Raw genomic sequence first — 14,588 nt, forward strand, 5'->3', positions numbered from 1 at the left:
CACAGTTGACAGTGCATGTCAGAGCAAAAACCAAGCCATGAGGTCAAAAGAATTGTCCAAGAACACAGTGTCGGCATTCTTAATTGGCTGAAGTTGGGAACCACCAAGACTCTTCCTAGAACTGGCCAAACTAAATAATCGGGGGAGAAGGGCCTTGGTCAGGGAGGAGACCGAGAACCCAATGGTCACTGACCAAATTCCTGTGTGGAGATGGGAGAACCTTCCAGTTGGACAACCATCTCTGCAGCATTCCACCAATCAGGCCTTTAGGTTAGAGTGGTCAGACAGAAGCCTTTCCTCAGTAAAGGGCACATTTTAGCCTGCTTGGAGTTTGCCAAAAGGCACCTAAGGACACTCCGATCATGAGAAACAAGATTGAACTCTGGTGTGAATGCCAAGTGTCACATCTGGAAGAAACATGGCACCATCACTACGGTGAGGCATGGTGGTGCAGCATCATGCAGTGGGGATGTTTTTCAGCGGCAGGGACTGGAAGCCTAGTCGGGATCGAGGGAAAGATGAACGGCCAAGTACAGAGATCCTTGATGATAACCTGCTCCAGAGCACTCCGGACCTCAAACAGGGGTGATGGTTCACCTTCCAACAGGACAACGACCATAAGCACACAGCCAAGACAATGCAGGAGTGACTTTGGGACAAGTTTCTGAGTGGCCCAGCCCATTCAAACATATCTGGAGACCTGAAAATAGCTGTGCAGTGACACTCTCCATCCAACCTGCCAGAGTTTGAGAGGATTTGCAGAGAAGACTGGGAGAAACTCCCCAAATACAGGTAGCTAAACTTGTAGCGTCATACCCAAGAACACTTGAGGCTGTAATCACTGCCAAAGGTACCTCAACAAAGTACTGCTTAGTCTGAATAATTATGTAAATGTTATATCTGACTTTTTGTTTATGTACAAGCAACAAAAAAAGACGTCCCAAGTTGTATCTTTTTATTACATTAATATGAAAATGTGAGTAAAACACGTTTTAAGTTGTGATGACTTATCGTTTTCTGTGTATTCTGACATAATGGTATAGGAAAGGATACAGTAATGAGTTATTTATTCAAGAACATTCAAATGATTGTTAAACTGTAGTTACTGTAGTTCACAAAAAATAGCTTTTCCACTTAGCTAACTCGAGCTCGCGGAACTTCAACTTGTTTGTCGCTCTGTGGAAATGATGTCACTTCCTCTTCTCGAGACAATCACGGAAGCTGGTGCAATGTCATTTTTTTTAGGATAAATTATCACGGGCGAAATTCAGAAAAGTGGGACAGAGCAGATTTCGGGGTAATAATGGAGGTAAGATGCGTATAAAGTTTCGTAGTGGGGAATCACGCGTGGTCGGCATATTCACTACGTGTACAGATTGGCTCGCACAAGTGTCCACAATCTTTGGTTTTACAACACACAATGAACACTCACGCTCAGCCCGACATCAATTCCGATATAACGTTAGCTTACAGTTTCCTAGTTTGTCACTAGAGCTGCAGTTCGCTTCTGATTCTTTAAAAGTCCTTGAAGCCTTAGACGAACTTGTTAGTGAGCTTCAAGTGGCCTTGTTTCAAAAGCTGAGCACGCTTGCTAGTAAAACCAAGCGCTCAACACAGGAAAAGTGCAGTCATGATCCCTTTCTTACCATATTCCGACTGTTCAAATAAAACCTGCGACAATGGCTATTTACCAAAATTAATGTTGACGATTGGCTTTACCAAATATTTGAAATTGAGTTACTAGTGTTCTGGGATATTCTGCCTCCAGAGAATAAACTGTTAAAATGATTTCGTTTGGTTTACTAGGCCATTGGGATGAACCATTTGAGAAAAATGGGGTCCTGGGGGGGAGAGAAGTCTGCGATTTGTTTACTTATTTCAATTAGAGAGTGGTTGTATACAGACTTGAGTCAGCCATATGATTATCTACACAAGAACGTTGATTGTTACATGATGACAAATCTTTGAACTAAAACAACTGTGAAAGCAAAAGTCCGAAATCCCAGACACCCTCTATTCCCAACCATTCCCCACACAGGAACCCGACCCACGGTGATTGATTCCAATCCAAATCCACAGTTAGGGATCCATTGAGCAGCCTTGTTCGAGCGCAGAGCAGCTGTGAAAAGAACCAGACGAGCTCAATTCTGAAATGCCTCAAGACACATCAAAATACGGTTATTTGCGGGACTCCATATAACTTGTAATATTACCCATCTGTTAACATGAGTTTCTGTTTTTTGTCGGGTGTAGTAGCTGTATAATTTTAACCAGACATACCACTAGTACATGATTCGGTACCACACAGCCTTGCGTCAGCTAGGATAGCCACGCCAATTAGTCAAGAGACAGGTTATTTTTGGTATGAGTGAGAGCGCTGGGGTGCATTACCATAATTATTTGGCCATATGAGCATAGCTAACAACTGCTTCGTTTCATATCATCAAGTCGCTAAATCCTGCATATTTCATGACAGAAATCTGAATTCATTGTGTGTAGCCTCGAATTAGATTATTATTTTTTTGGTTATACATTTTGTGGTACTAAAACAAAGACAGTGGTACAGACGTTTTAGATTATAGATTTATTCCGTATATCAACCAATTGCATTGATTTAATGTCATACGAGGCGCCATTAGATAATGGACCTGAATTTTTATTCCGATCTAACGGATGGGACTGGGCCACACGGAGATCCAGAATTCCTGGACCCTGGGTCTTTCAATGGATATGACAATAAGGTGATTGACAGCGAGATTGATTTGACAAGCGACCTGTGTGTCTGTCTGTGTGTTGTGCTCTATGGAAAACTCACGGACTCTCACATGCACTCAGAATCCTGTACAATAACTATTTTACAACAGCATATAAGGGCTTGGTTGAATATGTAGTATATACAGTACATGTGTGTGGGGAAGTGATGTGAGCTCAGCTGTTATTGGATTTTTCAATGTTTTGATGAATGGTAAAGTTTGTGTGAATATTATATATATTTTTAATTTAAACTTTATTTAACTAGGCAAGTCAATATTTGTATTTATTATAGATCCCCTGGCAGCAGCTACTCTTCCTGGGGTCCAGCAAAATTAAGGCAGTTTATACAATTTAAAAAACATTACAATACATTCAGACTGTGTGCTCCTACTCTACCACTACCACATATACAGTGGGGCAAAAAAGTATTTAGTCAGCCACCAATTGTGCAAGTTCTCCTACTTAAAAAGATGAGAGGCCTGTAATTTATCATAGGTACACTTCAACTATGACAGACAAAATGAGGAAGAAAAATCCAGAAAATCACATTGTAGGATTTTTAATTAATGTATTTGCAAATTATGGTGGAAAATAAGTATTTGGTCAATAACAAAAGTTTATCTCAATACTTTGTTATATACCCTTTGTTGGCAATGACCGAGGTCAAACGTTTTCTGTAAGTCTTCACAAGGTTTTCACACACTGTTGCTGGTATTTTGGCCCATTCCTCCATGCAGATCTCCTCTAGAGCAGTGATGTTTTGGTGCTGTTGCTGGGCAACACAGACTTTCAACTCCCTCCAAAGATTTTCTATGGGGTTGAGATCTGGAGACTGGCTAGGCCACTCCAGGACCTTGAAATGCTTCTAACGAAGCCACTCCTTTGTTGCCCGGGCGGTGTGTTTGGGATCATTGTCATGCTGAAAGACCCAGCCACGTTTAATCTTCAATGCCCTTGCTGATGGAAGGAGGTTTTCACTCAAAATCTCACGATACATGGGCCCATTCATTATTTCGTTTACACGGATCAGTCGTCCTGGTCCCTTTGCAGAAAAACAGCCCCAAAGCATGATGTTTCCACCCCCATACTTCACAGTAGGTATGGTGTTCTTTGGATGCAACTCAGCATTCTTTGTCCTCCAAACACGACGAGTTGAGTTTTTACCAAAAAGTTATATTTTGGTTTCATCTGACCATATGACATTCTCCCAATCTTCTTCTGGATCATCCAAATGCTCTCTAGCAAACTTCAGACGGGCCTGGACATGTACTGGCTTAAGCAGGGGGACACGTCTGGCACTGCAGGATTTGAGTCCCTGGCGGCGTAGTGTGTTACTGATGGTAGGCTTTGTTACTTTGGTCCCAGCTCTCTGCAGGTCATTCACTAGGTCCCCCCGTGTGGTTCTGGGATTTTTGCTCACCGTTCTTGTGATCATTTTGACCGCACGGGGTGAGATCTTGCGTGGAGCCCCAGATCGAGAGAGATTATCAGTGGTCTTGTACGTCTTCCATTTCCTAATAATTGCTCCCACAGTTGATTTCTTCAAACCAAGCTTCTTACCTATTGCAGATTCAGTCTTCCCAGCCTGGTGCAGGTCTACAATTTTGTTTCTGGTGTCCTTTGACAGTTCTTTGGTCTTGGCCATAGTGGAGTTTGGAGTGTGACTGTTTGAGGTTGTGGACAGGTGTCTTTTATACTGATAACAAGTTCAAACAGGTGCCATTAATACAGGTAACGAGTGGAGGACAGAGGAGCCTTTTAAAGAAGAAGTTACAGGTCTGTGAGAGCCAGAAATCTTGCTTGTTTGTAGGTGACCAAATACTTATTTTCCACCATAATTTGCAAATAAATTCATTAAAAATCCTACAATGTGATTTTCTGGATTTTCCCCCCTCATTTTGTCTGTCATAGTTGCAGTGTACCTATGATTACAGGCCTCTCATCTTTTTAAGTGGGAGAACTTGCACAATTGGTGGCTGACTAAATACTTTTTTGCCCCACTGTATACAGTAAAAAATCCATGCTATCGTGTGTGTATATGCACCTATGTTTGTGTTGCTTCACAGTCCCTGCTGTTCAATAAGGTGTTTTTTAAAAATCTGTTTATTAAATCAAAATTTTCTGCTTGCATGAGTTACTTGATGTGGAATAGAGTTCCATGTAGTCATGGCTCTATTTATTACTGTGCGCCTTCCATAGTCTGTTCTGGACTTGGGGACTGTGAAGAGACCTCTTGTGGGGTATACATGGGTGTCCGAGCTGTGCGCCAGTAATTCAAACAGACAGCTCGGTGCATTCGCCATGTCAATACATCTCATAAATACAAGCAGTGAGGAAGTCAATTTCTCCTCCACTTTGAGCCAGGAGAGATTGACATGCATATTATTAATATTAGCCCTCTGTTTTCATCCAATGGCCAGCCGTGCTGCCCTGTTCTGAACCAATTGCAATTTTCCTAAGTCCTTTTTTGTGGCACCTGACCCCATGACTGAACAGTAGTCCAGGTGTGACAAAACTAGGGCCTGTAGGACCTGCCTTGTTGACAGTGCTGTCAAGAAGGTAGAGCAGTGCCTTATCATAGACATACTTCTCCCCATCTTAGCTACTGTATCAATATGTTTTGACCATGACAGTTTACATTCCAGGGTAACTCCAAGCAGTTTAGTCACCTCAACTTGCTCAATATCCACATTATTTATTACCATATTTAGTTGATGTTTAGGGTTTTGTGAATGATTTGTCCCAAATACAATTCTTTTAGTTTAATAAATATTTAGGACTAACTTACTCCTTGCCACCCACTCTGAAACTAACTGCAACTCTTTGTTTAGTGTTGTAGTCATTTCAGTCGCTGTAGTAGCTGACATGTATATTGTTGAGTCATCCGCATACATAGACACTCTGGCTTTCCTCAAGGCCAGTGGCAATTCATTAGTAAAGAATGAAAAAAGTAATGGGCCAAGACAGCTACCTTGGGGAATTTCTGATTCTACCTGGATTATGTTGGAGAGGCTTCCATTAAAGAACACCCTCGGTGTTCTGCTAAACAGGTAACTCTTTATCCACAATATAGCAGGGGGTGTAAAGCCATAACACAAGTTTTGCCAGCAGCAGACTGATCGATTAATGTCAAAGGGCCGCACTGAAGTCTAACAATCTTTTTATCATCAATTTCTCTCAGCCAATCATCAGTCATTTGTGTAAGTGCTGTGCTTGTTGAATGTCCTTCTCTATAAGCATGCTGAAAGTCTGTTGTCAATTTGTTTACTGTAAAATAGCATTTTATCTGGTCAAACACAATTTTTTCCAAAAGTTTATTAAGGGTTGGTAACAGGCTGATTGGTCAGCTATTTGAGCCAGTAAAGGGGCTTTACTATTCTTAGGTAGCGGAATGACTTTTGCTTCACTCCAAGCCTGAGGGCACACACTTGCTAGTAGGCTTAAATTGAAGATGTGGCAAATAGGAACGGCAATATCATCCGCTATTATCCTCAGTCATTTTCCATCCAATTTGTCAGACCCCGGTAGCTTGTCATTGTTGATAAACCAATAATTTGTTCACCTCTTCCTCACTAACTTTACGGAATTTAAAATTACAATGCTTGTTCTGTCATAATTCGGTAATTTTTCCTTCGATGTGTACTATCAGCATTTGTTGCTGGCATGTTATGCCTAAATATGCTAATCTTGCCAATTAAAAAATCATTAAAGTAGTTGGCAATATCAGTTGATTTTGTGATGAATGAGCCATCTGATTCAATGAATGATGGAGCTGAGTTTGCCTTTTTCCCCAGAATTTCATTTAAGGCGCTCCAAAGCTTTTTACTATCAATCTTTATTTCATTTATCTTGGTTTCATAGTGTAGTTTCTTCTTTTTATTCAGTTTAGTCACATGATTTCTCAATTTGCAATACGTTTGCCAATTGGTTGTGCAGCCAGACTTATTTGCCATTCCTTTTGCCTCATCCCTCTCAACCATACAATTTTTCAATTCCTCATCAATCCATGGGGATTTAGCACATTTTAGCCATTTTCTTAATGGTGCATACTTATTAGCAACTGGAGTAAGCAATTTCATAAATGTTTCAAGTGCAGTGTCTGTTTGCTCCTCATTACACACCACGGACCAACAAATATTCTTTACATCAATAACATAGGAATCACTACAAAACTTCTTGTATGACCACTTATACACTATGTTAGGCCCAGCTGTTGTAACTTTGGTTTTCCTAGATATGGCTACTATGTTGTGATCACTACATCTGATGGATCTGGATACTGCTTTCAAGCTCATTTCTGCAGCATTAGTAAATATGTGATCAATACATGTTGATGATTTCATTCCTGTGTCGTTTATAATTACCCTGGTAGGTTGGTAGGTTGACTGATAACCTGAACCAGGTGGGCAGCTGAGTGGGCAGCTTGATGAAAGCCAGTCAATATTTAAATCAACCAGAAAATATACCTCTCTTTTGATATTGCATACATTATCAAGCATTTCACACATATTATCCAGATACTGACTTAGCACTTGGTGGTCTATAGCAGCTTCCCAACAGAATGGGCTTTAGGTGAGGCAGATGAACCTGTATCCATATTATTTCAATAGTATTTGACATGAGATCTTCTCTAATCTTTACAGGAATGCGGTTCTGAATATAAACAGCACCTTCACCATTGGCATTTCTATCTTTTCTATAAATGTTATAACCTTGTATTGCTACCACTGTATCAAAGGTATTATCTAAGTGAGTTTCAGAGATAGTCAGAATATGAATGTCATCTGTTACTAGCAAATTATTGATTTCATGAACCTTGTTTCTTAAGCTGCATATATTAACAAGGGCTATTTTGAGCACTTTTCTTCTGGAATGCTTAATTGCTTTCATTGCTTTACTGGGAAGCTTAGCAGCAGTAGATGTGCTCAGTTAAGAACAAATTCTTATTTACAATGACGGCCTACCTCGGCCAAACCCGGACGACACTGGGCCAATTGTGCGCCGCCCTATGGGACTCCCAATCACGGCCGGATGTGATACAGCTGCCTTGTATGATGCCACAGATGTTTTCAAGGAATGCTGACTGTTGGGATGATGATGAGACTTATTGTCCTATGTGATGATGATTTGACCCGTGTGTGTGTTTCAGTTCCCTGAAGGCAGTAATAACTACCTGACCATCAGCGGGGCGGGCCATCCGTTCCTCTCATCCTCTGAGGTAGCTACTCATTCCTTCCTTCCACTTCTCTCGCTTCTAAACTCTCATTCACTCTCTTCTCTCTCCACTATCCTGTCTCTCTCTCTCTTTACAACACACACAATCTGCAGTTACTCACACAACACTCACACCCAATATAGCAGGGGAGGATGTCTCAATCTATAATTATAATAACCTTTGCTCTTCCCACCCTCTTCTCTCTTCCTCTTTTCTCCATACCCCCTTTCCTTCTTACTATCTCCGCTCCCCCATCCCCCACCGTCTCTTCTCCCTCTCGCTCTTCCCCAATAGACGTTCCACACCCCCAGTCTGGGAGATGAGGAGTTTGAGATCCCCCCCATCTCCCTGGATCCAGACCAGGCGCTCATCGCGTCCGATGTGGTGGCCCATTTCGGAGAGCTATCGGATGGAGAGCGCAGTGGCTTGTCCACCCCCGGGAACGTTGTGGTCGGGGGAGACGATCCGTCCTTCGCCTCCACCTTTGTGAATCCCCACCCGGAGTCACAGGGACTGGACCACCACCTGAGTCTGGGGGTCATCAGTCAGCCAGGTGGAGGAGGAGCTATTCTGGGGTCTGCTCTGGGCATGGTGAGGACTACAAGGGTTGAGAATGCTTTTGAAATGGCACCCTATTCTCTATGTAGTGCACTGCTTTTGAAAAGGGCCTGCATATGAATCTGGTCAAATGTAGTACACTATCTACAGTACCAGTCAAAAGTTTGGACATACCTACTCATTCCAAGGTTTTTCTTTATTTTTACTATTTTCTACATTGTAGAATAATAGTGAAGACATCTTCACCTGGAATGCTTTTCCAACAGTCTTGAAGGAGTTCCCACATATGCGAAGCACTTGGCTGCTTTTCCTTCACTCAATTGGGTTGAGGTCAGGTGATATTAGAGGCCAGGTCATCTGATGCAGCCCTCCATCACTCCTTCTTGTTCAAATAGCCCTTACATAACTCTAAATGAACTTATCCTCTGCAGCAGAGGTAACTTCTTTCCTGTGGCGGTCCTCATGAGAGCCAGTTTCATCATAGCGCTTGATGGTTTTTGCGACTGCGCTTAAAGAAACTTTTAAAGCTCTTGAAATGTTCTGTATTGACTGACCATGTCTTCAAGTAATGAACTGTCAATTCTCTTTGCTTATTATAGCTGTTCTTGTCATAATATGGACTCTGTCTTTTACCAAATAGGGCTATCTTCTGTATACCACCCCTACCATGTCACAACACAGCTGATTGGCTCAAAGGAAAGAAATGCCACAAATTCACTTTTAACAAGGCACACCTGTTAATTGAAATGCATTCCAGGTGACTACCTCATGAAGTTGGTCGAGAAAATGCCAAGAGTGTGCAAAGGTGTCATCAAGGCAAAGGGTGGCTATTTTGAAGAATATAAAATATAAAATATATTTTGATTTGTTTAAAACGTTTTTGGTTTACTACATGATTCCATATGTGTTATTTCATAGTTTTGATGTCTTCACTATTATTCTACAATGTAGAAAATAGTAAAAATAGAGAAAAACCCTGGAATGAGTAGGTGTGTCCAAACATTTGACTGGTACTGTAGGTAATAGCCTATTAGGGTGCCATTTCCTACACAATTAGTTCTTGACAGAAATGTGAAATTATATGAATTGGGCCCTTTTCACACCACAGTCCATTCTTTGATAACAAGATGGTTGCTGCCTGTAATCAGGCCCGGTCCTGGCCCTTCTGCCGCCCTAGGCGAGACAATTTTATTGGGTTCATTTTCGGTTCTGAATGAAAGTTGAACATATGTCTTGAGTAGGACTGGACCGGACCAAATCTGAACCAAACATAGACTATGTTTGGGCCAAATCAAGGCCGGTCCAGACCGGACCAAATCTCAATTTAACATAGACATACGTCTATGATTGGTCCAGATTAGATCCGGTCCATGGATGTTGAAATCAAGTCCGGACGACACCAAATCAATACACAAAAAAAGACGTCCTGACAGGACCAAAAGAAATGCGTCCAAAAGACGTCCTCGTTGGTCCGTGCTTACTGGGGTGCAGTGGAGGCTGGTGGGACAAGCTATAGGAGGACGGGCTCATTGTAATGGCTGGACTGGAATAAATGGGACAGTATCAATGACCACAATGACATTTTATGAATGCTCATCCATGTGGTAGACCTACCATTTGTAAAAAAAATAGGCAGTTGCATTGGCTTTATTAGTCCTGATTCCTGTTAATAATAATTTTGGCTGTTTTAAGCTCTGAATATCAGCTACCCAACTTTATCAGGAGTTATCCTGAGCCTATTTGCAATGAGAATCAGTGTGTTTACATAGCGGGAAGTGCAGAAGCATTTTATTTTTCACTATGATCATCTTGTAAAAACAATTATGGACACAAACTTGAAACCACTGATTATCATAACAATTTAGCCCACTGTGTGAAACTCCTGGACAGCAGTTGTGAGTAGCCTGATTTTTCCATTCCATATTATCCATTTTATTTTGAGCTGTCCTGTTTTAAGGATATGTTTGTTAACATGCCATATTCGCATCAAAGCACATTTTTTATTTGATTGGGTGCCATTTAGGTTAGGCTATTTGATCGGCGAAGCGTGCATGATGTTAAAAGTGTCTCATGACATTGACACACATTTACCTGTAGGCTACAGCAAAGGCCATATGCTCTTTCTACCATAGGCTAAATGATTTATGTTAGATGATTTTTTTGAAGTAATGTTGGTGGAGTGAGGTTTTATGAGGTTTTATGTGTTGTTGACGGTGTGTCGCCCTCGTCAATCTGCTGCTGTCGACGGCCGCCTAATCCTGCCTAATGGGCGGGCCAGTCCTGCCTGCTTGTAATACATTGTCTTTGGCTTTTTATGAGTATGAACCCTGCCTCATTTTCCAGGATCTGGGCCACCCTGTTGGCTCCCAGTTCAGCAGCTCCTCCCCCATGACCATAGACGTCCCGCTGAGTGACATGGACCACAGCCTGTTGGGCCACAACCAGCTGATCACCATCGACCAATCGGAGCTCAGCGCCCAGCTGGGGCTCAGCCTAGGGTGCGTGGCCAACCTGGCGAGGTCGCAGTCACCTGACCAACCACTGTCGGCCGCTGCTTCGCCGGCCGGCTCGCTACAGGACAACGACATGGACGACTTCAGACAGGTCAGTCCTATTGGTCGGTCTGTCTACAAGTCAGTTTGTCTGTTTATTGGTTCGTCTGTCTGCCTCAGTCTCTTCATTGATTACAGTCACACACTTTATATGAAACTGATGTCCTTGTTTTTGCTATTCCTCCCTTTCTCCCATCCCACCCCTCCTTCTTCCATTCTAACTCAGGGGACTCCACCAGCACACTCTGCTATCTCTCTCGGCGTCATCTCCCTCGAGCCCCCTCTCTCCGACTCCCCCATTCCTTCCTTTGCTCCGTCCTCCAGCACCCCTCCTACCCTCGTCCGGAGAGGGGCAGCGGCCGGAGGAGGAGGAGGGAAGAAAGGGAAGAAAAAGAAAGACCCTAACGAGCCCCAGAAGCCTGTGTCGGCCTACGCTCTGTTCTTCAGGGACACGCAGGCAGCCATTAAGGGCCAGAACCCCAGCGCCACCTTTGGAGAGGTGTCCAAGATAGTGGCCTCCATGTGGGATAGCCTGGGGGAGGAGCAGAAGCAGGTACACACACACACACATTGACATGTGCAAACAGGCATGTTCACAATCACATTCACTACACAAGCACACGCAGATATGAATAATGTTCATGTTCATGATATCCCTGTATGTGTATTCCTCTCAGGTGTACAAGAGGAAGACGGAAGCAGCTAAGAAGGAGTATCTCGAGGCTCTGGAAGCCTACAGGGATCATCAGCTTTCTCAGGTGAGGCAAGACGAGTATTCCTAGAGAGCACTTCAGTTATTTGTGTTAGTAGGTTTATTATGATGGCCACCCTTTGTCAGTGTGTAAACTACATCTCCTCTTTTCCCTCTCAACTCCTCTCTCTTGCAACCCCTCTACCTTTCTCCTCCTCTTCTCTCTCCCAGCCGACCATTGAGGTTCTGGACACTTCCCCGTCGCCTCCCTCTCCTCCTCCCGTTGCCCCACTCCCCACCTCTGCTCCCCGTTCCACCCGTTCCTCCGTCCCCCACCTCGCCCCTGAAGAGAACACCATCACCAACATCTGCACCTCCAACATCATCCTAGCAGGTGGAGACCTCCCTCAGGTCACCACCCGCTCCCGTACAGGGGCGCAAAAAAACCCCACTCCTACGCACGCCCTGGCCCTAAACCCCCCCACTGTTACGAAAATTATCATCAAGCAACAGACGTCGCCATCAGGGGTAATGGTGGTGTCAAGTAGTACGGTATTGTCTACTCGGCAGCCGCCACCACTCCAACAGATGCAGAACACCCCTCCTCCGCCCCGTCTCCAGCAGATGGTACATGCCCAGGCCCCACCGCCACTGCAGGCCAAACCAAGAGGCGGGGGTGCTATGGCACCACCCCCTCTGCAGATCAAGATCGTCCCTCCCGCCTCAGATTTGGACTCTCCCGTTATCGGCACGGCGGCAGGGGGGTTAGCCGTGTTGGGGGGGGCCACTCCAACCTTGGGGGAGGTGGTACAGTCCGCTGCCTTAGTAACGGCCTGTTCGACTGAAGCCGAGGACGGGGCTGAAGGAGAGGATGGGGTAAGAGAAGTATAGAATAGAAAAACTTTAGCAAATATTTTCATAATTTTCTCTGAAAACTCAGGGCCCTGGTCATCTAATGATTGGTATCCTTCACACTACTGTATATCAACCACTGTCTTTCTCTCTCCTCTACATCTCTCTCCCTCCGGTCTTTCACCTCTCCCTCCCTTCCCAGATGCAGGTGGAGTTGAATGTGTCTCCAGGGCCAGATGTGACCCAGACCTGCAGCCCTAACCTGTGTGTCCGAGCCGGCTGCACCAACCCAGCTGTAGAGAACAAGGACTGGGACAGGGAATACTGCAGCAACAAGTGTGTGGCCACACACTGCAGGTACAGACAGATAGATGGCTGGACATAGGCTGCATTTAGACAGGCAGCCCAATTCTGCGCTTTTTAAACTTTTTTTCACTTTTGATCAATCAGATAAGTGCGAAAAATAATCTGATGTGAAAAGATCTGATGATTGGTCAAAATACCAATTTGTGGAAAAAATATCAGAATTGGGCTGCCTGTCTAAATACAGCCATACAGACACATATACAGAACACACTGACATTACCACCTGAAACACTTAGGAGTCAAGGTAGATCATGTTCTTCCCAAAGAATGGTCTCGAGGCGAAAGAACCGAACACCTGTTTAGGCGAGGTGCTGGCTAGGGGAGTAGAACACTTGGAAAAGAAAAGGAGAGCCGCACACTCTAGGAGCTCCGATGCAATCATTTTATAACCTAATAACCAACATTTCGACAGCTCAGATCCAGACTCATTGTGGAGAAGAAACGAATGTCCGTGGGCATGGCGTAGCATTTGGCGGCAGCCAGGAAAGGAAAATGTCGATAAAGCAACATTTCTGCTCTAATTATGATTTAATTTATTTATTATTGATTAGTTGATCTATTTTTTTTGTTTTCTTCTCCAATTTATTGTCTTCAAAGGGATGTGTTCATGGCCTGGTGTGCGATCCGAGGGCAGGACTCCACTGTCACGTAAGGAATGGACAGAAGAGAGGAGTGATAGATGGACAAAGACTTCAAAGAGGAGAGAAGAGTGATATATATGGACATGATAGGGATTAGCCAGGACTAAAGAGAAAGGAGAGGGGAGTGAAGAATGGAGAAGAGAAGAGAGGGACTTGGCTTTTTTCCACAACCAGACTTTGTCCTCATAAAATAATCAAGCAGAAGACCAATACTCCTGTGCTGATACATTATGAAGTTTAAATAATAAGATAATTTTATATGAAATGTTTTTAAGGTAATATCTAATATAACGCTACAGGCACCACTGGTATGTCTCTTGCATTTCATAGCTCGTGCCATAGAGTTGGACAAAGGGCACATATCTGCAAATGGTGCTGTCCATGCAAAAATAGACTGTGTTAATCTATCCAACTCTACAGCTAATGATGGTTTTTCTCCTGACCGTGTTATCAGTGTTGTCGTTACAAGTGATTTCAAGGTATGTACAGTGCATTCGGAAAGTATTCAGACCCCTTGACCTTTTCCTCATTTTGCTAAGTTACAGGCTTATTCTAAAATTGATTCAATGAAAAAAAATCTTCATCAATTTACACACCCCATAATGACAAAGCAAAAACAGTTTTAAAAAAACATTTTTTGCAAATGTATAAAAAATAAACAACAGAAATACCTTATTTACATAAGTATTCAGACCCTTTGCTATGAGACTCGAAATTGTTTCCACTGATCATCCTTAAGATCTTTCTACTGATTAGACATGATTTGAAAAGGCACACACCTCTCTATATAAGGTCCCACAGTTGACAGTGCATGTCAGAGCAAAAACCAAGCCATGAGTAGGGCTGTTGTGGTGACCATATTACTGCCACACTGGCAGTCACGAGTCATGAAGGCAGTCAAATTCCACATGACAGTTTAGTCACGGTAATTAGGCTTCTCTAAGCTCTGATGCTGCTAC

At 43.3% G+C, this 14,588-nt stretch overlaps 1 protein-coding gene across 2 annotated transcripts; it reads left to right on the plus strand.

The window, feature by feature from the left end:
- The first annotated feature begins 1,185 nt into the window (after positions 1–1,185).
- LOC112214562 (TOX high mobility group box family member 4-B) lies at positions 1,186–14,224 on the plus strand. Of its 2 annotated transcripts, XM_024373393.2 has the most exons (10): positions 1,189–1,309; positions 2,039–2,741; positions 7,904–7,972; positions 8,264–8,560; positions 10,871–11,131; positions 11,306–11,632; positions 11,757–11,837; positions 12,002–12,646; positions 12,825–12,979; positions 13,586–14,224. In XM_024373393.2, exons 2-10 carry the CDS (start codon positions 2,643–2,645, stop codon positions 13,638–13,640), a joined length of 1,989 nt encoding a protein of 662 aa, XP_024229161.1. In that variant the 5' UTR covers positions 1,189–1,309; positions 2,039–2,642; the 3' UTR covers positions 13,641–14,224. The 2 variants fall into 2 exon arrangements, with proteins under 2 accessions (XP_024229162.1, XP_024229161.1); XM_024373394.2 differs by lacking the exon at positions 2,039–2,741 and having other exon boundaries at positions 1,186–1,309; positions 13,586–14,223.
- The last annotated feature ends 364 nt before the right edge of the window (positions 14,225–14,588 follow it).

The sequence above is a fragment of the Oncorhynchus tshawytscha genome, linkage group LG15 (genome assembly GCF_018296145.1).
Source record: "Oncorhynchus tshawytscha isolate Ot180627B linkage group LG15, Otsh_v2.0, whole genome shotgun sequence".
NCBI classification, from domain to species: domain Eukaryota; kingdom Metazoa; phylum Chordata; class Actinopteri; order Salmoniformes; family Salmonidae; genus Oncorhynchus; species Oncorhynchus tshawytscha.

Excerpts from the sequence above, each read along its gene's own strand:
- LOC112214562 (XM_024373393.2), top strand. The coding sequence starts at position 2,643 with ATGGACCTGAATTTTTATTCCGATCTAACGGATGGGACTGGGCCACAC. Across the intron at positions 2,742-7,903 it reads TCAATGGATATGACAATAAG|TTCCCTGAAGGCAGTAATAA; the intron begins GTGATTGACAGC and ends TGTGTGTTTCAG. Across the intron at positions 12,647-12,824 it reads GGGCTGAAGGAGAGGATGGG|ATGCAGGTGGAGTTGAATGT; the intron begins GTAAGAGAAGTA and ends CTCCCTTCCCAG.